The following is a 24,765-nucleotide window of genomic DNA, read 5'->3' as shown; positions in this document are numbered from 1 at the left end:
TCTATTTTGCTCTTGGCTACAGTTTGGTGGCTGTTCATCCTGCTGGGCAGCTAGTTGGTAGTCTTATCAATATAAAAATATGTGCAGTGATTGCAGCATAGGTGGTAAATGACATGGCTGCTTTCAAAGGTGGCCCAGCCCCTGATGGGATACATGTCAGAAGATGAAAAAATGCACTTGAAATTCAGTGAGCAATTGGAACTAGCCAAGACTGTGGAATGAAATGCTTCGTTTCAAATAAATTGATTACCTCAGCTGAAAAGATTAATAAAGCCAAATGTCTTTAGCAAACTAACAAAAATAACTTCATTGTTCTGCAAGGTGATTAATGCTTTACTGCAAAAAACATGGAAATAAAATAAAATCAGAAAACAGAAACTAATAATATATTTGTGCCCTCCGTAATTATGTGAATGTGTTTCAATTCACTCGATAGTTCCCAGCCACAGAAATCCATTTTGTTTTCATTCGACATGGGAGCTGTAAACAAAGAGGAAACAGTGAAATCGCTTAAAGTAAACGGGGATGTTGTGGAGACTGGGTCTCCCCCCCCCCCCCCCCTCCCCCATCCCCCTCCCCCAACCCCACCACAACTCTGCGCCTGCGCAAATCCAGCAGCTAGGGCGTACCAGAAAAATTTGTCTCGTTAGTATCTGGCTGCTTGTGGCTACTGCTGTTACACATAACAGCCACACTTCAAGTAGCCAGAAATGGGATAAGATACTGCTCTAACACGAGTCAACCACGCACGCACACGAGCCCGCTGGCAACTGCTCAAACAAACATAATGTAAGCAGTTGTGAGGTCACACTCACAGAAAGCAGTTTATTGTTAAGAAGTATTGCATAGTCTCTGCACTAAGGCTGTCGACATATTTTTGCTGTTTGCAGATCCTTGTGCACGCACGGTGGTTTTGTTGTAAATAGCACATTTCCTTTGCAACTGAAGTTTTATTTTTTATTTTTTTCTCTCATTTATATTTTATTGCTGCAGTATTATTCTCCAGTAGCAGGATACAGTAACATTCTTTGCTAGAGTATTAGTTATTACCAGTCAAAATTACATAAAACTAATTGAAAACTGAAACAATGAAAAATTCCCGGAATTCCGATAAATTCGTAAGTTTCTCCCGGTTTTCTCCCAGACGGAAAGATTCCCAAGTTTTTCCCAGATTTCCCGGGTCATATACACCCTGCTCCAGGCTGTCAATGACCAACTCCTGGGCATCTCTGACACATCCTCAGTTTGCACTCTGTGTAGGTGCACCTCTCACCTGACCTATGGTATAATGGAAATGTCGTGTGGCTAGGGCCTCCCGTCGGGTAGACCATTCGCCTGGTGCAGGTCTTTCGATTTGACGCCACTTCGGTGACCTGCGCGTCGATGGGGATGAAATGATGATGATTAGGACAACACAACACCCAGTCCCTGAGCGGAGAAAATCTCCGACCCAGCCGGGAATCGAACCCGGGCCCTTAGGATTGACAGTCTGTCACGCTGACCACTCAGCTACCGGGGCGGACCTCACCTGACCTATGGTGAACTGCAGACTGACCGGCACACTTATGCTCAATTGTGGGTGGGACTTCCGATGCAGCCTCGTGCTCACCGGGGCACCGACACTGCTGCTCAAACTGTGGTCACCTTCCCATCTGACACTTTCACCCGATGCTGCTGCGCATTGCAGTGTATTGTATTTTGCCGAGGTGAGCTCCACCACGTGCAGTCGACGCACACCGTTGAGACGCCGGCTCAGGTGGGTGTTCGTGTCTGCTCCAAACAAAATACACTCCTGGAAATTGAAATAAGAACACCGTGAATTCATTGTCCCAGGAAGGGGAAACTTTATTGACACATTCCTGGGGTCAGATACATCACATGATCACACTGACAGAACCACAGGCACATAGACACAGGCAACAGAGCACGCACAATGTCGGCACTAGTACAGTGTATATCCACCTTTCGCAGCAATGCAGGCTGCTATTCTCCCATGGAGATGATCGTAGAGATGCTGGATGTAGTCCTGTGGAACGGCTTGCCATGCCATTTCCACCTGGCGCCTCAGTTGGACCAGCGTTCGTGCTGGACGTGCAGACCGCGTGAGACGACGCTTCATCCAGTCCCAAACATGCTCAATGGGGGACAGATCTGGAGATCTTGCTGGCCAGGGTAGTTGACTTACACCTTCTAGAGCACGTTGGGTGGCACGGGATACATGCGGACGTGCATTGTCCTGTTGGAACAGCAAGTTCCCTTGCCGGTCTAGGAATGGTAGAACGATGGGTTCGATGACGGTTTGGATGTACCGTGCACTATTCAGTGTCCCCTCGACGATCACCAGTGGTGTACGGCCAGTGTAGGAGATCGCTCCCCACACCATGATGCCGGGTGTTGGCCCTGTGTGCCTCGGTCGTATGCAGTCCTGATTGTGGCACTCACCTGCACGGCACCAAACACGCATACGACCATCATTGGCACCAAGGCAGAAGCGACTCTCATCGCTGAAGACGACACGTCTCCATTCGTCCCTCCATTCACGCCTGTCGCGACACCACTGGAGGCGGGCTGCACGATGTTGGGGCGTGAGCGGAAGACGGCCTAACGTTGTGCGGGACCGTAGCCCAGCTTCATGGAGACGGTTGCGAATGGTCCTTGCCGATACCCCAGGAGCAACAGTGTCCCTAATTTGCTGGGAAGTGGCGGTGCGGTCCCCTACGGCACTGTGTAGGATCCTACGGTCTTGGCGTGCATCCGTGCGTCGCTGCAGTCCGGTCCCAGGTCGACGGGCACGTGTACCTTCCGCCGACCACTGGCGACAACATCGATGTACTGTGGAGACCTCACGCCCCACGTGTTGAACAATTCGGCGGTACGTCCACCCGGCCTCCCGCATGCCCACTATACGCCCTCGCTCAAATTCCGTCAACTGCACATACGGTTCGCGTCCACGCTGTCGCGGCATGCTACCAGTGTTAAAGACTGCGATGGAGCTCCGTATGCCACGGCAAACTGGCTGACACTGACGGCGGCGGTGCACAAATGCTGCGCAGCTAGCGCCATTCGACGGCCAACACCGCGGTTCCTGGTGTGTCTGCTGTGCCGTGCGTGTGATCATTGCTTGTACAGCCCTCTCGCAGTGTCTGGAGCAAGTATGGTGGGTCTGACACACCGGTGTCAATGTGTTCTTTTTTCCATTTCCAGGAGTGTATAATGATAGCACAGCATTTCTGATTCTGTGGCCATCGAGATACGGGTTTTTTGCACCTTCCACCCAGCTCATTTATGGAGTCGGTACCTATCAGACACTCCTGGCATAGTGATAGAGATAACTTTGGGTGACTACTCAAATAACTGACGGGTTCACTTGCTCATGTATTACCTTACCCAAACAACTCAGTCTCTCCACAACTATTTGATGCATACCTTTGAAGTAATATCTATTGTCATGGCTGGAGGTTGGAAAGGTAATTCCTCTACATCGTCTGAGGAAGCTGGAGTCTGCACAGGCTCCACCGCATTCATCGACACCTGAAATGTTGCACAAATTTTAGTAGTTAGGTGTAGTTGCAGAATTCTGTGTCCTTTAAAGAGAAATTTTTGAACATCAGCATTCAACAGAGAAGCCATACAAAGAGTTTGTTTACAATAATATCACGAGAGTAAAAGGAAGGAAAGAAGTAAACAAGACTAGGTTTTTAACATACAAATTGAATTAGGGAGCACAATCTCAGATACAACAAGGAAGGGGATGAAGTTGGCAAAACATGGCTATGAGAAGTGATGTAATAATGAACTGCACAGACAGAAATACAACAGAAAAGTGACAATACATATTTTACTTCTATATTAATGATTTTGGAATGAAGGAGCATAGCACAATGTCTACTACGTGCCAAAAAGTGAAAGTCTGGCTGTGAGTCGACAAAGGCAGTCATTCTGATCTCGTGAGATTAACTACAGATGTGGCAATGGAACTTGCCAATTTGAAAGCTCATTAGACATGGTCAAGAGATATTTATACATTTTTTTATTCTTTTTGTGTTTTTCATAATTTTTCATTTAAAATTACACTTTTTAATAAGAATAAATGGCAAATGACCACCCTTCTTGTCAATATACTAATTTCTAAAGTCCAGTTGACTCTTGCAAGCACACGATGGGTGTGTGGGCTATTTCTGCATGCATATTCTCATTCAAATGTCAAAGTCACTGGACAATTCACATAGACAACGGATTTTAAAAATTCCAGTGTAATAGAAGTAGAGTGTGCTGACCACGGAAGATTGTGCATCAAGATTGTTCTTCCAACAACCTTTGGAGTTTGCACTGAGTATGCTCTTCCACATTTTGATGAAGGGGCCTTTTGTGGAGTTCTCTGGAATAATTAGCACTCTACTAGCACAGTTTGTTTATTCACACAACCAGACAGACGCCAGTATGCTTCCTCACTAAAAAACACCAGCAAGTGCTGAGACAACTTTTCCTACAACTCTGCATGTAGATTTGTCAAACAGCAAAATAGTGTTCACCGAGTTCTTGTACCACAACTACAGAGCCATCACAAGGACTTAACCTCACAGGAGAAGGTCAAAGGGCAGCTTTTGGTGAGCGTACTTTAAGACCTTCAGTACACTCACCACCAGATTATTTGACTTGTCGCTCTAACGAAGTAGGCAAGTGTCAGCAATATGTCTCGTGGTTTTATCGTGGCATGTTTATCTTCTGCCGTTAGGTCAGACGATAGAAATGCCACTTGCACGCTTAGAGTAGCAGATTGACTGTGACCAACTTTAAACAGAACTTGATTAATTTTCACACACATTTATTAAAATAATAACAAGCACAAAAATTACTTAACTTGGTTCTGGATGCTATTTACAATTGACAATCTGAAGTTCCTTTGGTATTGGAATGTTAATCTTATTCTTACATAGATCTCTGATACTTGACAAAAGTGTCTATACATTTATCTTCATGGCTATGTACAGGAATATGGTAATCTTATTGGGCGCAGACTGTACCTTGACTATAGACTGTTACAGACAAATGTAGAACTCGTACAGACTGTTGCAGACAAATGCAGACTGACTAATCGGAGGTGTGTACACTCGTTATAATACCACGCACGTTCATGTATCACTGCACGAGTGTGATCCGCGAGGAGGAAAGGTTCTACATTAGCAGCTATCTCATTGGCTGCATTACATATTAATACGTGGATTGGCGGTAGCAGAATTTGGTCCGTCTCTATGGCAGCGCCATCTCGTAGTGCGGAGGCGGACGAGCACTGCGCCTGCGCTGTTGTGCTTAGCAGGGCGCGCTCTAGTGGGAAAGTTGTGTACGTGCTGACTACACGGAACTATGTACACAACACAGCTGAAATCTCTATTGTTGACCAATGAGCAGATCACAATGATGACTGTCTTACTGTTTCAATGTTTTGTCGCGTTCACAAAGGCAGTGGTAGCCACATTTTTCTTCTCTGCAGATTTCCTGCTGCCTTGAAGGTGGCAAACCATGGAAGAACTGACAGGCAGCCAGGAACAGGACTTAGGTGGGAAGCACAATGTCTAATGTGTGGCAAAAAGTGGCCACCATTAGGAAATTTGGCTTCTATGACAATCACACATTGCTCCTTCTGTCACTGCACGCACACTACTTTTGCAGATGCACTCCCCCCACCCCCCTCCCCAATCCACAGCTTCAACTGAGACCAACTACCAGCCCCCCCCCCCCCCCCCCAATTGGCTTACCACACCTCCATTCATGGTGCCCCAAAAATCAGCAAGCTTTGTTATCGCACCACGTACATTTCCTTACATTTTCCATACAAATATACTGAAAACTGTGACCAGTCACTCATGAAATGTTAAGAAACATTTTTCATGGCTTTACAGGCTTATCTTCAGGTGAGGCATGCATATGTTCACCTATTCATGTTTTCAGCATAATGCTAGTGTTACTGGGTGTAGCTCCACTGCAGCAAGAAGATGGCAAACACTCTTAAGAAATAGCTCATTGGTTGCTTGTGTGTCAAGTTGTGTCAAAAAACAAGAGTTGTCTATTTACTGTGGCACTGTGCTAATACTGAACTACAGTGGTTCATGTGCCAGTGTTTGACCAGCCTACATTTTGGAACTAGTAGGTAATGATGTTGTTGTGGTCTATCCAGGAACTGGTTTGATGCAGCTCTCTATGCCAGTCTAATTTGTGCAGGCCTCTTCATCTCCAAATAACTACTACACCCTGCAGCCACTTGAACCTGCTTACTATGGCCAAACCTTGGGCTCCTACAGTTTTGACCCTAAACACTCCCTCCCCCCCCCCCCCCCCCCTTCCCGGCGCCATTGCCAAACTGAAGAATCTTTCAACCACAGGATGAGTTGTATCAATTGGTCCATTCTATTCGTGAACTTACCCACAGATTTATTTTTTTTCCCCAATTATATTCAGTATATCTTCATTAGTCACTTGATCTCATTTGCTGGTGTTTTTTTTTTACAGATGAAGACACTTCCTTCTGTCTGGTTGCGTAAATCAACAAAATATACACTTCAGGATTTTTCCATACACCACAGTTCAAAAGCTTCTATTCTCTTTTTGTCTGAACCGTTTACCATCCACATTTCATTTCTATGCAAGGCTTCATTCCAGCGAAGTACCTTCAGGAAAGCCTTTCTAAGATTTAAATTTATCTGTACCACTGAATGAAGACAAGACATTGTTTAATGCTGTAGCCAAAAATCTTGAAAAGTACTTGACCGATGTACTTCAGATTTTTACATGATACTCTAATGAACATTTGGTCAGACATGGAATACATATTTTAAAATTATGTAGATATGCAAAGGAAAAAAGTTGTTACCAAAATCGCTGAAAGTTCTTGACTGATTTGACTCAAGCTTTTAGAAGTTACTCTAATGAACATCTATGTGACCGTAGGCTACAGGTTTTCTAATGTATATAAATATATTTAATATGGAAAGGTGCAATGTTATCAGCAAAGAATCTAGTAATGTTCTTCATCAATTGACTTCAAATTTTTACACAGCAGGCTAGTAAACATTCAGACGGGTACACACTACACATTTTTTTAAACAACAATGTACAGTTTTTATGTAACAAACGACTGCAAGAAATAAATTGTTGTGCTCTGAAAATGTGTGTTTTCAATTGCTCTGTTCCAGTTTGTTTCAACTACAATAGGAGGGCAATGTAAATCATTAGCCAAATCATTTCTCACATATATATTCTTTCTCCTTTTATACTTTTTTTGAACAAAAATTATATAAACAACAATGTTCCATTTTGTTTCCTTCCTTGTTGTTGGTTTCACAGAAAACACAGATGATGTTTTTCTGGCTACTGGCTAATCAGCTTTTGATTAGAATACTACTACAGAATCCAATCAACGGAAACTCCAGGTAGTATTGCTACTTATCATAAAGAAGTCATGTCAAGCTGTAGACATGCACGATTAAAAGACACTCAAATATAGTTTTTGGTCATAGCCTTCATCAGTAGAGAGAGAGAGAGAGAGAGAGAGAGAGAGAGAGAGAGAGAGAGAGACACATGCGCGCGCGCGCGCGCGCGCGCGCACACACACACACACACACACACACACAAAACTGCCAACTCCAGCATCTTGTGCCAGAACACATCATTATGTGAGATGCAAGCAGCAATCTGGAGGGATGGTGAAGGGGAAGGCATAACTGAACGGGTGGGGAGAGATGAACATTGTCAATTTGAGTCTGCAGGGACTAGACTGCCAACAGGTGCAGTGTCAGGAGGTTGTGGAGCAGGAAGGAGGGGGAAAAAAGGAACAAAAAGTGGAGGAGCAGGCAAAGGCAGGCGGATTTGTTGGCAGACGGCTGCAAATAAACAGGGTGGGACACGAGAATAGGGAGGAGACAATGGGTCATAGGGGGTGGAAACTGTTGGGCGGAGGACATTAAGTTACCATAGTTGAGGACATTAAGTTACCATAGGTTGAGGCTGGCATAATTACAGGAGCGGAGAATGTGTTGTAAGAATAACTCCCATCTCCACAGTTCAAAGAGCTGGTGGTGGAGGAAAGGATCCAGATGGCTCGGGTAGTGGAGCAGCCACTGAAATCAAATGTGTTATGTTCAGCTTCATGTTCTGCCACGGGGTGGTCTACGTTGCTCTTTGCCACATTCACGCTGGTGAACTGCTGGTTGATAGTCATACTGATATAAAAAACTGTGCCACGATTGCAGCAAAGCAAGTAAATGATATGGTTGCTCCCAAAGGTGGCCCAGCTCCTGTTGAGGTGGGATACACCTATGACAGGAGTAGAATAGGAAGGGCTAGGTGGGTGGAATGGGTAGGTATTGCACCAATATCTTCCTCAGGGATATGATCCTCCCTATACACCAACATCTCTCATACCCATGGTCTTACCACTATTGAATACTACCTTACCCAATGTCTTTCAGACTCCAAACCCACTACCTTACTAACCTTATTCTAACCCACAACATCTTCTCATTTGAAGGGAAGGTATATAAATAAATCTTTCATTCTTTCACAACCTCTTCACCTTCTCTCCCATCACTGTGATCCTCCTCAACCCACCTTCATAGATGTTGACCTCCCCTTCTCTGATGGTTCCATCTACACCTCTGTCCACATTAAATCCACAAACCACCAACAGTACCGGCATTTTGACTGCTGTCATCCCTTTCACAACAAAAAATCCCTCCCATACAGTCTGGCTACCCGGGCATGGCATATCTGCAGTGAAAAAAACTCCATTGCTAAGTATGTTGAGGGTCTTACAAAGGCTGCCACAGACCGGCACTATCCCCCAGACCTAGTCAGCAAAGAGATCTCCTGTGCCATTTCCCTCACAACCCCAATCGTCCCACCAACCCAAAAAACCAGCCACAAAGGAGTGTCCCATTCGTCACCCAGTACCACCCCGGGCAGAACAAGTGAACCACATCCTTTGTCACCTATCATAATGCTCTGAAATGAGGGACAACCCACCAAGACACTTCCCACTCCTCCTACAGTAGTATTATGTCACCCACCCAACTTCCGCAACATCCTAGTCCACCCTTATGCAACTCCCAATCCCACCCCTTGCCACAAGGTTCATATCCCTGTGGAAGACCCAGGTGCAAAATCATCCCAATCCTCCCACACAACACTTCCCGTACCAGTCCTATCACAGGTTTATCCTACCCCATCAGGAGCCAGGCCACCCTTGATAGCAGCCATGTCTTTTACACCTCTGCTGCAATCACTACACAGATTTTTACATTGGTATGACTACCAACCAACTGTCCACCAGGATGAACAGCCACCAAACTGTGGCCAAGACGAAAATAGAAAACCCTGTGGCACAACATGCAGCTGAACATAACACACTCGATTTCAATGGCTGCTTCACTACCCGAGCCATCTGGATGCTTCCCTCCACCACCAGCTTTTCTGAACTGCACAGATGGGAATTATCCTTAAAACACATTCACCGCTCCCCTAACTATCCCTACCTCAACCTAAGGTAACACACACACACACCCTCCACCCACCATTTTCCACCTCCTACATCCCATTGTCTCCTTCCCATTCTTCTCCCCCACCCTGTTTATTTGCAGCCTTCTGCCAATGCATCCACCAATGTTTGCCCACTCCTCTCATTTTTTGTTCCTTTTTTCCCCACCTCCCTGCCCCACAACCTCCTGACACGGCACCTGTAGGAGTCCGGTCCCTGCATACTCCACCAGACAGCATGCGCGTGCGCTTGTCTTTACTGATGAAGGCTGTGTCCGAAAGTTATATGTCGGTGTCTTAATCGTGCCTGTCTGCAACTTGACAGGTCTTCTTTATGGTAAGCAGCAATCTGTCCTTTCCTACATTGGGATCCGTACCAGATCGGTTTGACGGAGGAGATAGAGAAGATCCAAAGAAGAGCGGCGCATTTCGTCACAGGGTTATTTGGTAACCGTGATAGCGTTACGGAGATGTTTAATAAACTCAAGTGGCAGACTCTGCAAGAGAGGCGCTCTGCATCGTGGTGTAGATTGCTCGCCAGGTTTCAAGAGGGTGCGTTTCTGGATGAGGTATCGAATATATTGCTTCCCCCTACTTATACCTCCCGAGGAGATCACGAATGTAAAACTAGAGAGATTAGAGCGCGCACAGAGGCTTTCAGACAGTCATTCTTCCCGCGAACCATACGCGACTGGAACAGGAAAGGGAGGTAATGACAGTGGCACGTAAAGTGCCCTCCGCCACACACCGTTGGGTGGCTTGCGGAGTATAAATGTAGATGTAGATTGTTAAATTACTACAAAATCTAAATCACTTAAAACTTTGTAATCCTACACATTCACAGATTAAATATCGCTACTGGCCATTAAAATTGCTACACCAAGAAGAAATGCAGATGATAAATGGGTATTCATTGGAAAAATATATTATATTAGAAATGACATGTGATTACATTTTCACGCAATTTGGGTGCATAGATCCTGAGAAATCAGTACCCAGAACAACCATCTCTGGCCATAATAACGGCCTTGATACGCCTGGGCATTGAGTCAAACAGAGCTTGGATGGTGTGGCACAGCTGCACATGCAGCTTCAACACGATACCACAGTTCATCAAGAATAGTGACTGGCGTATTGTGACGAGCCAGTTGCTCGGCCAACATTGACCAGACGTTTTCAATTGGTCAGAGATCTGGAGAATGTGCTGGCCAGGGCAGCAGTCGAACATTTTCTCTATACAGAAAGGCCCGTACAGGACCTGCAACATGTGGTCGTGCATGATCCTGCTGAAATGTAGGGTTTCACAGGTATCGAATGAAGGGTAGAGCCACAGGTTGTTACACATCTAAAATGTAACATCCACTGTTCAAAGTTCTGTCAGTGCGAACAAGAGGTGACCAAGACGTGTAACCAATGGCACCCCATACCATCGCACCGGGTGATACGCCAGTATGGCGATGACGAATACACGCTTCCAATGTGAGTTCACCGCGATGTCGCCAAACACGGATGCGGCCATTGTGATGCTGTGAACAGAACCCGGATTGATCAGAAAAAATGACGTTTTGCCATTCGTGCACCCAGGTTCTTTGTCAAGTACACCATCACAGGCGCTCATGTCTGTGATGCAGCATCAAGGGTAACTGCAGCCACGGTCTCCGAGCTGATAGTCCATGCTGCTGCAAAAGTCGTCGAACTGTTCGTGCAGATGGTTGTTGTCTTGCAAATATCCCCATCTGTTGACTCAGGGATCGAGATGTGGCTGCACAGACCGTTACAGCCATGCGGATAAGATGCCAGTCATCTCGACTGCTAGTTATACGAAGCCGTTGGGATCCAGCATGGCATTCCGTATTACCCTCCTGAACCCACCAATTTCATATTCTGCTAACAGTCATTGGATCTCGACCAACGCGAGCAGCAATATCGCGATACGATAAACCGCAATCGCGATAGGCTACAGAAACGTGATGGTATGCATTTCTCCTCCTTACACGAGGCATCACAACAATGTTTCACCAGGCAACGCCGGTCAACTGCTATTTGTGTATGAGAAATCGGTTGGAAACTTTCCTCATGTCAGCATGTTGTAGGTGTTGCCACCAGTGCCAACCTTGTGTGAATGCTCTGAAAAGCTAATCATTTGCATATCACAGCATCTTCTTCCTATCAGTTAAATTTCACGTCTGTTGCATATCATCTTCGTGGTGTAGTAATTGGCAGTAGTGTACGTGAAACTGGCACTGAAGCTATTACCCTCACACACCCAGCAGCTCAAGAGATGTCTCTCATAACTCGTATACTAACTAATCTATGCAATCATTTTAAGCAACTTCAATTTCCAATCAGGGTTTCGTTTGCAATATAACTCATGGTAAGAGAGAGGGGTAGAAGGATGGTGGAGCGAGGGGGGGGGGGGGTGTTGGATGTGAAGATAGGAGAAAATAGAGGTAGACAGGGGGGAGGGGGGGCAGATGGACAGAGAATGGGGGGAGGAGGAGATGATCAGAGAGAAAGAGGGAAGGAGTTAGGCTGCATATTCAATTCCCAAACATATTTAGCAATTGTGAATAATTGTCAGGTTCGCTAGTACTAGATACTGACAAATTCCTCTTTTTCAGAAATTCTTTTCTTGCTATGCCAGATTACATTTTATATCCTATCTACTTTGGGCATCATCTGTTATTTCACTGCACACACAGTGAAACTTATAGACTGCCTTTAGTGTGTCATTTTCTACTCTAATTCCCTCCTACCTGTTTAACTCTACTACATTCCATTAGCCTTGTTTCACTTTTGTTGATGTTCACCGTGTAATCTCTTCTCGAGACACAATCCATTCCATTCAACTGCTCCTCCAAGTCCTTTCCTGTTTCCGAGAGAATTACAATGTCATCGGCATACCTTGAAGTTTTTAGGTCTGTCCCTTTCTCAACCACTGCTTCCATCTGATGTTCCTTGACTCTTATATATGCCGTCTGGTTTTTGTACAAGTTGTAAATTAACCTTTCACTCCCTGTTTTTAATTTCTGCTACTTCCAGAATTTCAGTGTTTGTATTTTTGCCACCTCTGTCAAAAGTTCTCTCTGAATCTATAAGTGCTATAAATGTAAGTTTACCTTTCTTCAGTCTATTTTCTAAGATAAGTCTTAGTGTCAGTACAGCCTGGCATATTCCTATATTTCTGCAGAACTCAAACTAATCTTCCCAAAGGAGAATAAATTGGGTCGAGATGAGATACAACAAAATGTTTTAGATAAAAGTTGTAGGTGGCAGAGAGGGTCACTCCTTGCTACTAATGTTCATGGCCTTGAACGTGATTTTCAAGGTGATTTGCAGGTTAATGTGATTTTTTAAAAATGGGAGCCCTAATATTTGAGTCAAGATTTAAAAAAAGAGCAGCAAATTTTACTTACTAAATGATACATTATTCAAGGTCATGGCTAGTTCAATGAATGTCAGATAAGCAAATATGTTTTTAGTTCTACTAGGAATTACCTTAGAATAGAGGAGAAATACAGCAAAATACAATGTTAGATACAAATTGGAAGGGGCATCCCAGGGAATGAGAGGTGAGAAGACTCATTCAACAACTTGTAAGTCAACAATCTATGTTTTATTTATGTTTGTTCTGCCTTGCAAATGCCAAAATAACATTTATATGCTATGATGTATTTATTTCTGCCAATGAACATGTTAATTAAAAGTTAAAGTTTATATCTCTGCTTGCTCTTTTCAAACCCAACGTCACAAATATGGATTTCCACGAAACAAAACTCAATCTTCGGACGATCTTTGACAATTACCTTTAAAAAACGGTTATTGGTTAAGACACATGACTTCTTAGGCCCATTTCAATCTGCATCTAAAACTATATTTTGCTGCATCCCTTCTCTATTCCGAGTCGATCTCTACTAGAAGTCAAAACATGTTTGCTTATTTTTTGACCTTGATTGAACCTCACCATGACCTGGAATAATGCATAATTTTACACATAAAATTTGCCACTCTTTTGAAATCTTAAATCAACTATCAGAATCCCCATTTAAGGGAGGTAGGACGTCAAACAGGCTGACTTGGAGCAGGAGAGGCACTACAGGACATTTTAATTTCCACTATCTATACTTTTACAAATAAATTTATAAAACTTTTTCAGCATGACCAGGAAGGATTCAGGATTCACACCCACAGCAGTGGAAGTTCGAAAACATAACAAAATAATTTTTTCTTATATCTGAAATTTCATCAGTTTTTCACTTATTATTGGCTGCATTTGTTCCTATAGGTACACTTTTCTTCACAACTACGAGAGATTTTGCGATGAATTTTGCACAGCATACGAACCATAATTACAGGTGTATGAAACTCTAGAATTTTCCAAATCTATTTGTGGTGTGCGTACTGTAAGACCTTCAGTACACACACCATCACATTATTTGACTTGTCGCTCTAACGAAGTAGGCGAGTGTCAGCAATATGTCTCGTGGTCTTATCGTGGCATGTTTATCTTCTGCCGTTAGGTCAGAAGATAGAAATGCCACTTGCACGCTTAGAGTAGCAGATTGACGGTGACCAACTTTAAACAGAACTCGATTAATTTTCACACACACTTATTAAAATAATAACAAGCATAGATATTACGTAACTTGATTCTGGATGCTGTTTACAACAGACAATCTGTAGTTCCTTTGGTCTTGGTATGTTAATCTTATTCTCCCATATCTCTGATACTTGACAAAGTATCTATTCATTTATCTTCATGGCTATGTACAGGAATATGATCATCTTACTAGGCGCAGACTGGTACAGACTAATGCAGACTAATGCAGACTAATGCAGACTAATGCAGACTAATGCAGACTAATGCAGACTAATGCAGACTAACTAATCGGAGGTCTGTACACTCATCATAATACCTCGAGCGTTCAGGTATCACTGCGCGAGTGTGATCCGCGAGGAGAAAAGGTTCTACGTTAGCAGCAACCTCATTGGCTGCATTACATATTAATACGCGGATCGGCGGGAGCAGAATTTGGTCCGTCTCTAAGACAGCGCCATCTCGTAGTGCGGAGACGGACGAGCGCTGCGCCTGCACTGTTGTGCTTAGCGGGGCACACTCTAGTGGGAAAGTTGTGTACGCGCTGACTACGCAGAACTATGTACACAACACTACTAAAAACTGGTAAAAATTGAGATAATTAACTATAAAATTTGAGTTTTTTCTAAACGTTAAGTTTAAAGTGGAACAGCTTATTCTTTTTTTCATAAATTAAATAAATTCTAGAGTTTCATACACCTGTAAGTACGGTTTGTATGCTGTGCAAAATTCATCGAAGAGTATCTCCTACTTATGAAGAAAAGTGTACCTATAGCATCAAATTCTGCGAACAGTAACTGAAAAAATGATGAAATTTCACATGTAAAAAAAAATATTTTGTCATGTTTGTGAACTTCCACTGCTATGAGTGTGAATCCTGAATCCTTGCTGGTCATGCTGACAAAGTTTTATACATTTATTTGTAAAAGTATAGACAGTGGGAATTAAAATGTCCTGTGGTGCCTCTCCTGCTCCAAGTCAGCCCGTTTGACATCCTATCCCCCTTAAAAAAATCACTTTAACCTCCAAATCACCTAGAAAATCATGTTCTCAGATCACAGCTATTAGTAGCAATGCATGACCCTCTTTCACATCTACAGCTTGTATACAAAACATTTAGCTTTATCTCACCTCCACCCTTATTTATTCCCCATTACAGGTAACACGATGAAAGAGATAAGGAAACGTTACCTCTGCACGGAGCTCCCACAGGGCGTGAGACAGCTTGCCATCCTTCAGCACTTCCACCGGCTCGATGAGCGGCTCCCAGAGCGCCAGGTAGCTGTTGTAGTAGGCCATCTGCACGCTCAGGTTGCTGTCCACGTACAGCTGCAACACACAACATGCCCTCACTCTCAGCTCCTAAACATTGTAAGCATACCACAACTACTGAGACCAACATATTGCTTGCACAAGTCAACAACATTATCCGGTAGTTAATGAGCAGGACATGGGGTGCCAATCCACTACAGTTACGGAAGTCCAATTATGGCTCTGCAGCACATTGACTGTGTTAAGAAGTTGACCGCTGCAGTGAAAGAGTCAAAATCGATTGCAGTGGCACGCCGGAAGCAGACACCAGTGCGGCAACTACACCCATTCACCGGTACTGCATTCTCTCTCATCTGCAGGGACACTGCAGCATTTGAGGAAAGGATTAACCTGGAAACCTACCCCATCAACCCGATGCACAGCTCACAGACTATTGGCATTGTATATGATGTGGGAAATGTTTAATGGACACAGGTCATTATGTTTACTGAATGGAAGCACCAGGTGAAATATAGAGGTGATAGGCATTCTCAAAACAGAAGAGCCAGCTACTAGTAGTGAGCTCCCCGTTGCACACGATGAGGGTGGGAGACCCGCACCGAAACACTGTCATGCAGAACTGAAGCCTTCTTCTAGAGGAAGCCAACGTTCTGACAGATAATGGCGAGGCTACTAGATCTAGACCATTTGCTGGATGAACCTTACACACCAGATGAGCTTTTTAAAGTTAATAATCAGACCATTTTGGCCTCAAATTTCTGGAAAAATCTTGCTCAAACAGAAAAAAGACAGTCGAGAACTGTAGTGTCGATAATGCGAGGTTTCTGGGTCATTCTCACGTAGTCTGTAGTTGCTCGAGTCAAGTGAAAGTAGTCATAATTTAAAGGAGTGCAACAGAAGTTACTACGAAACATGATAGTAATGTTAATGTTGCGCAAAGAGGGAAAATGTGATGAAAGGAAACATTTTAATTGGTGATTTGGATTAAAATATTCTGATAGGGTCTTGTTAAACAAATAGCATGTTGGTTACAAGTTGCTGAAGTATCTGAACTTAACAATCATCTGCAACAAAAACAAAAAATAGCAATTGTCATGTTCCATGTTCCAACTACATTTCTGTAGTTTTTATGGAGAACAACCCGGGATGACACTAACCATAGTGAAAATTGTGTTATAACAATAGTGATGTGTGTGAGTATCAACTGTTAGGATTGAAATGATTATCAAATAAATGCTCGTATTTACAAATTTTGCTCGTTATGAACTATTAAACATATTCCATGTGCATTATCTATGTAAGTTAAAAGAACTGTGCTCAAGCTACATTTAAATCTAAACAGGGACATCCCTATATGAAAGCTCCGCCTTCCTACTACATTAATTCCAATCACCTCTAGTTATTTTTTTGTTCGATCACAGGTTGGAGTGTTGATGGTGGCAGTTTACAACATTTCTGTTTCTCCTGAGCCAGTGTTGTCAGTAAAATCTCTTCCCCTCCACTGCAGACTGCTTACTTTTCCCATTGCCCATTATTTACTCTCTGGGAGGCATTTTAGCGCGTTACCAAAGCTAGAGTATACTGCAATGTAAGACAATTCTGATTCTTTTCATTATTTTTGTTGCTGTTATGTTTGTTTTCCTCTACAATCACAAAAATTATGCCATCCAGAAGGTAGCTTCTGTTATTATATAGCATAGGAATTGGTGTGGTGTGCTGTTTGGAGTGGGGTTGGGGACACACAAGACAACTGCTGCTGAACTGACTTTGGCAATAAGTCAGTATGTTTAGAGCTTCAATAGTAAGAAAGTTACATTGCTTTTCATTCAGTTGCAATAGCTGCTCAATGGGAGTGTTGCTGCTGAAAGTCCTCCCAAATATGAAATTTGTTGTGTAGCACAAAATCTCAAAGCTGTTTAAATTCACTGCAAAATTTGTGCGGAATCTGAGCCAAGTATGATGATTGAAATGGCTCTGAGCACTATGGGACTTAACATCTTAGGTCATCAGTCCCATAGAACTTAGAACTACTTAAACCTAACTAACCTAAGGACATCACACACACCCATGCCCGAGGCAGGATTCGAACCTGCGATCATAGCAGCCCCGCGATTCCGGACTGCAGTACTAGAGCCGCACGGCCACCGCGGCTGACCATGATGATTGAAGATGCTGTCACAATATCATCAAAAAAATTCTCTTACTTCTTTCTGTTTCATCTGCCCGTCCCACCAATCTTACATTAAGTACATTATCAAATGATACAGCCCATACAAAAGTACAATGTGTAGTACTTTGCTTCCACCATTTGCCGATAGGTGGCGACAACGGCAAGTAGCTGTTGAAAGAAACAGATCGCAGACATCAGGCAGTTAGCTTGGACCTCGGTCAACATAACCTTATTCAAACATTAGTCGATTTGTGTCTGCATCATAAAGTTGTTCTCGATTGAAAATGTCAGTTTACGAGCCTAATTCTTGTCATTTGCGGGAGGTGTTACTATTTTGTTTCATTATGAAGAAAACAGTGGCCGAGTCTCATCGAATGCTTTCAGGTACGTATGGTAAGGACGCTATTAGTGAATGAATGTGTCATGGGTGGTTTCAACGCTTCAAGAACGGTGATTTTAACGTCGTAGACCGGCATAGTGGTGGAAGAGAGAATGTTTTCAAAGATGCAGAATTGGAGACATTGCTGAGTGAAGACTCGTGTCAGACTTCAGAAGAATTGGCACGATTAGTGGAAGTGACACAGCAAGTCATTTCAAAATGTCTCAAGGCTATGGGCATGATTCAGAAAGAAGGAACTTGTGTCCCATGTGAGCTCAAACCGAGAGAAGTTGAACGGCATTTGTGTGTTTGTGAACAGTTGCTTCAGAGGCAAAAACAGAAGGGATTTCTGCATTGCATTGTGACGAGGAATGAAAAATGGGTTCATTACGATAACCCTAAATGCAAAAGATCATGGGGATATTCCAGCCAAGCTTCCACGTCGATGGCCAAAAGAATATTCACGGCTCCAAGATCGTGCTCTGCATTTGGTGGGACCAGCTCAGCGTCGTGTACTACGAGGTGTTGAAACCAAGTGAAACAATCACAGGTGCTCATTATTGAATGCAATTAATGCATTTGAGCAAAGCATTAAAAGACAAATAGCCACAATACAGCAAGAGGCACGATAAAGTGATTTTGCAGCACGACAACACTCGACCCCACGTTGCAAACGAGGTCAAAACATACTTGGAAATGTTAAAATGGGAAGTCCTACGCCACCCACCGTATTCTCCAGACATTGCTCCCTCTGACTATCACCTGTTTAGATCAATGACGCATGGCCTGGCTGACCAAAACTTCCGATCTCATGAAGAAGTCAGAAATTGGATCAATTTGTGGATCACTTCAAAAGATGAACAATTTTTTCGACACGGGATTCGTACACTGCCCGAAAGCTGGGAGAAAGTAGTGGCCAGTGATGGAAAATACTTTGAATGATACATGTGTAAACAATTTGTTTCATTAAAGCCTCAAATGTTGGGGAAAAAAGGCAGAAGCAAAGTTGTACACCTTGTATTTTAAAACTTATTGTTTACTAAAAACTGTGAGCATACGCCTCTATGTCCACCACATTCAACTTCCACCAGGAAAAGACAAATTACACCTGCTTCTGCATTTTTCACTTCTTGTAAGACAGCTGAAAAGGGGACAGCAGCAGAGAGAAAATTCCTCACTTCAATAGCAAAGAGTACCTGACAAAAAAACAAAGATGAAAATGATATATAAAACCTTGAAACTACATAGAAAAACTTATGTTGCAGGCAGCAGTGGTGGTGCCAAACGTTACATCATCTTTCATAGTGTCACTTAAAAGTGGGAAACAAATGAAAAAGTTGGTCCTCTGTCGGTAGTAACAAACTAGAACAGGAAACTGAAGAAACAATTTGTCAGGACCAACATTTTGTGATATCCTACCTCGCAGCTTTATGCAGACTCTTATGAGAGTTTTGCACAAGATCATCACTGAACAATGAGGATAACTGAATTTTTGTGCTCGCCAGGTTCCAAAACTTCTTCCTGGCAATCACAGAATTTAATGGACAAGAGTTTTCCAGTAATTTCTTTTTCAGTGTACTGAGGAAGGAGAAGGGTTGCTAAATAACACTGTGATTAGTGATGTGATACAAGTTTTCAGCACTAACGAGGAGACAAGACAGCAGTCAGTGGTGTAGAGTCTTACCAAATTGCCCAACAAAACAGCACACTGAACTATCAGCCAGAAATGTTATCACTACCATATTCTGGAACACTAAAAGAATCTCTCTTGTAAATTTTGAGAAGCACGAAAGGACAATCAATTCTGGTGCCTACTGTCATATAACGAGGAGAGTCATTCAAAACAACACAAATTATCAACTATACTTGTTCCTCTGACACATACGGTCCAGCAAACTCAAGAATTATTGTGCCATTTTAAATGGGACATTTCTTAAATCTGCTCTCCAGCACAACCTCGACTCAAAGTGATTTCCACCTCATCTCTCTCTCTCTCTCTCTCTCTCTCTCTCTCTCTCTCTCTCTCTCACACACACACACACACACACACACACACACACACACACACACAACAAAGTGCACTAAGCTCCAAATGCCTCGACTCTGATGAAGACCTTCAAGATGTCATCACTGACTGTCTGCAATTCTTTGTAGAATTCGAAGCATGTGGAATTTGCCAGTGGCACAAAAGCGCTGTTTTAAGATTTTCGAAATACATCAGTTTTAACTACTATGATATTTTGTTAATAGCCTCATGGAAGTTATTTCTGGACTGCACTTTCTTTCAGATTTTGTTCATTACTTTCAATCTGAAAGTAACACTTTGTGAACTAAAACTACACATACGGAATATGAATACTAATTTTATGCTAGGTTATTACTTGCAGAACATATTGGAGTATGAATTAAAATCCATGGAGAAGAAATAAAAACTTTGAGGTATGCTGATGACACTGTAATTCTGTCAGAGACAGCAAAGAACCTCTAAGAGCAGCTGAACGCAATGGACAGTGTCTTGAAAGGAGGATATAAGATTAGGTGGAACGTATCTCTGCCTACGTAGATCAACACCTTCAACCCATTACATGCAGTCTCCCATCCTTCATCAAAGACACCAACCACTTTCTCGAACGCCTGGAATCCTTACCCAGTCTGTTACCCCCGGAAACCATCCTTGTAACCATTGATGCCACTTCCTTATACACAAATATTCCGCACGTCCAGGGCCTCGCTGCGATGGAGCATTTCCTTTCACGACGATCACCTGCCACCCTACCTAAAACCTCTTTCCTCATCACCTTAGCCAGCTTCATCCTGACCCACAACTTCTTCACTTTTGAAGGCCAGACATACCAACAATTAAAGGGAACACCCATGGGTACCAGGATGGCCACCTCGTACGCCAACCTATTCATGGGTCGCTTAGAGGAAGCCTTCTTGGTTACCCAGGCCTGCCAACCCAAAGTTTGGTACCGATTTATTGATGACATCTTCATGATCTGGACCCACAGTGAAGAAGAACTCCAGAATTTCCTCTCCAACCTCAACTCCTTTGGTTCCATCAGATTCACCTGGTCCTACTCCGAATCCCATGCCACTTTCCTTGACGCTGACCTCCACCTGTCCAATGGCCAGCTTCACACGTCCGTCCACATCAAACCCACCAACAAGCAACAGTACCTCCATTACGACAGCTGCCACCCATTCCACATCAAACGATCCCTTCCCTACAGCCTAGGTCTTCGGCTCCAGTCCGGAATCCCTGAACCATTACACCAACAACCTGACAACAGCTTTCGCATCCCCCAACTACCCTCCCGACCTGGTACAGAAGCAAATAACCAGAGCCACTTCCTCATCCCCTCAAACCCAGAATCCCGCACAGAAGAACCACAAAAGGGCCCCACTTGTGACAGGATACTTTCCAGGACTGGACCAGACTCTGAATGTGGCTCTCCAGCAGGGATACGACTTCCTCAAATCCTGCCCTGAAATGAGATCCATCCTTCATGAAATCCTCCCCACTCCACCAAGAGTGTCTTTCCACCGTCCACCTAACCTTCGTAACCTGTTAGTTCATCCCTATGAAATCCCCAAACCACCTTCCCTACCCTCTGGCTCCTATCCTTGTAACCGCCCCCAGTGTAAAACCTGTCCCATGCACCCTCCCACCACCACCTACTCCAGTCCTGTAACCCGGAAGGTGTACACGATCAAAGGCAGAGCCACGTGTGAAAGCACCCACGTGATCTACCAACTGACCTGCCTACACTGTGACGCATTCTATGTGGGAATGACCAGCAGCAAACTGTCCATTCGCATGAATGGACATAGGCACACAGTGTTTGTTGGTAATGAGGATCACCCTGTGGCTAAACATGCCTTGGTGCACGGCCAGCACATCTTGGCACAGTGTTACACCGTCCGGGTTATCTGGATACTTCCCACCAACACCAACCTATCCGAACTCCGGAGATGGGAACTTGCTCTTCAATTTATCCTCTCTTCCCGTTACCCACCAGGCCTCAATCTCCGCTAATTTCAAGTTGCCGCCACTCATATACCTCACCTGTCATTCAACATCATCTTTGCCTCTGCACTTCCGCCTCGACTGACATCTCTGCCCAAACTCTTTGTCTTTAAATATGTCTGCTTGTGTCTGTATATGTGTGGATGGATATGTGTGTGTGTGTGTGTGTGTGTGTGTGTGTGTGTGTGTGTGTGTGTGTGTGTGCGCGAGTGTATACCCGTCCTTTTTTCCCCCTAAGGTAAGTCTTTCTGCTCCCGGGATTGGAATGACTCCTTACCCTCTCCCTTAAAACCCACTTCCTTTCGTCTTTCCCTCTCCTTCCCTCTTTCCTGACGAAGCAACCGTTTGTTGCGAAAGCTAGAATTTTGTGTGTATGTTTGTGTTTGTTTGTGTGTCTGTTGACCTGCCAGCGCTTTCGTTCGGTAAGTCACATTTAATACTAATTATATATCCTATACTTTATATATACTTTATAATTATATATCCTATATATAATTATTATATATTATATATTATATGTCTTTAAATATGTCTGCTTGTGTCTGTATGTGTGGATGGATATGTGCGTGTGTACGAGTGTATACCTGTCCTTTTTTCCCCCTAAGGTAAGTCTTTCCGCTCCCGGGATTGGAATGACTCCTTACCCTCTCCCTTAAAACCCACTTCCTTTCGTCTTCCCCTCTCCTTCTCTCTTTCCTGATGAGGCAACAGTTTGTTGCGAAAGCTTGAATTTTGTGTGTATGTTTGTGTTTGTTTGTGTGTCTTTCGACCTGCCAGCGCTTTTGTTCGGTAAGTCACCTCATCTTTGTTTTTATATATAATTTTTCCCACGTGGAATGTTTCCTTCCATTATATTGATAACATTTAATACTAATGTTGATGTTGGATATCATTTCCACATAGAATAAAATTCCCATTATTTGGTACCTGTTATGTGATGAACATCTCCACAAAGTTTGACAAATAATTGAACTGGTCCTTCACGATGTAACACTTTCCATTTCCAGCAGTAAACACTCCATCGGAGACCCTACCTGTGAGCTCCAGTTCTTAGCCTCGCCCTGGAAGCCCATCTCCAGCAGGATCATCGGCAATGTCCGTGTCCCGATGCCTGCCTCTACAGTGATGACAATGCTGGGTGCGGATATAACGCAGATCTCATTCTTCACTGGCTTCTCCTCAGGCACGACTGGGGCTACCACCGACTCCCCACTCAGGGCAGCCACTGCATCTTCACCTTCCTCTGTAATTCACACCTCAGTGTAAGGTGGCCATATCAGAAATTTCACATAATATGTGGAAAAACTATTAAATGCTACTTGTTTAGCTTAATGAATCAACACTGACACACTACACAAGCTACTGCTAAGTGCACAGCAGAAAAGTTTTTGATCACCCGTGAGAAAAACTATGTACATTGAAATAAACACATCATACAAACTAAATACAACAAAATAAATTTTCTCTCTATCATTAACTACAACACAATGTGATTTAGACCTTAGCTTCTTCAGAGTATCCACCATTCCCCCTCAGACCAACTCCACATGGTCTTGACATTATGGAGATATGATTTTTAGTGTTTTGCAGGTAGTAGTAGTAGTAGTAGTAGTAGTAGCTTTAATCATCTATAGATCTATTTTTACAAGGCTATAGGACATGTCAAAGTACTTACAAATTTAGATCAATTTAAAATAAGCTAATTCGTATACACATATTTCTACAGACTTCTAGTTAGAGACTATCATTAGATTTACTCCTGGCATACAATACTTTTTTTTTACAAATAACTTATTTAATAATGTAATGCCATACTGTTCACTCATATCTCACTATCGGTCACTGCACACATTATACACTGAATCAGCATCCCTCCATAATGAGTGAGATGCTGAGCTCAGAAAGAGGAAGAGGTGTTAGTATTGTGCTATGCATAGCTTGGAGATAAGTATTTCTAGAAAGGAAAAAAAGAAGGAAAAAACAAAGTGAAGGTGTTATGTGGAAAATGGCTCTGAGCACTATGGGACTTGACATCTGAGGTCATCAGTTCCCTACAACTTAGAACTACTTAAATATAACCAACCTAAGGACATCACACACATCCCTGCCCAAGGCAGGATTCGAAACTGGGACCGTAGCGGTTGCGCGGTTCCGGACGGAAGCGCCTAGACCCGCTCGGCCACACCAGTCGGCCGTCTTATGTGGAATGTTGGATATTTTATAATTATTATAATTATTATTATTTCTTTCTTTCCTCAGACGTTACGTCTGGTCAAAAATGGAAAGTGACGCAGACCTTGATCAAGCGTGACTTCCTTTTAACTGTACGGTATATGTTACATTGCGTTTAGGAACTTTCGGGTAATTGAACATGTATCAATAATTACAGATTTCTGTAGTTGTATATATAAGTTTGGATGTAGCTGTATTGCGTTGATGTACTGGTGGATATTGTGTGGTATGACTCCTGTAGTTGATAGTATAATTGGTATAATGTCAACTTTATCCTGATGCCACATGTCCTTGACTTCCTCAGCCAGTTGGATGTATTTTTCAATTTTTTTCTCCTGTTTTCTTTTGTATATTCGTTGTATTGGGTATGGATATTTCGATTAGTTGTGTTAATTTCTTCTTTTTATTGGTGAGTATGATGTCAGGTTTGTTATGTGGTGTTGTTTTATCTGTTATAATGGTTCTGTTCCAGTATAATTTGTATTCATCATTCTCCAGTACATTTTGCGGTGCATACTTGTATGTGGGAACGTGTTGTTTTATAAGTTTACGTTGTA

The 24,765-nt window shown here is 43.2% G+C and overlaps 1 protein-coding gene across 1 annotated transcript in view; it reads right to left on the bottom strand.

The window, feature by feature from the left end:
- The window catches only part of LOC126428046 (intermembrane lipid transfer protein Vps13), a 487,343-nt gene that overhangs the window by 204,280 nt on the left and 258,298 nt on the right, over nucleotides 1–24,765 (bottom strand). Inside the window, exons 33-35 of the mRNA XM_050089923.1 lie at nucleotides 23,011–23,219; nucleotides 15,317–15,454; nucleotides 3,427–3,531 (exon numbers count right to left, since the gene is read on the bottom strand). Coding sequence (XP_049945880.1) covers nucleotides 3,427–3,531; nucleotides 15,317–15,454; nucleotides 23,011–23,219 — 452 coding nt within the window. The remainder of the gene's footprint in view (nucleotides 1–3,426; nucleotides 3,532–15,316; nucleotides 15,455–23,010; nucleotides 23,220–24,765) is intronic.

Source organism: Schistocerca serialis, chromosome 12 (genome assembly GCF_023864345.2).
Source record: "Schistocerca serialis cubense isolate TAMUIC-IGC-003099 chromosome 12, iqSchSeri2.2, whole genome shotgun sequence".
NCBI classification, from domain to species: Eukaryota; Metazoa; Arthropoda; class Insecta; order Orthoptera; family Acrididae; genus Schistocerca; species Schistocerca serialis.
Note: the sequence above shows the minus strand (reverse complement) of the source record. Positions and strands in the feature narration are given on the sequence as shown.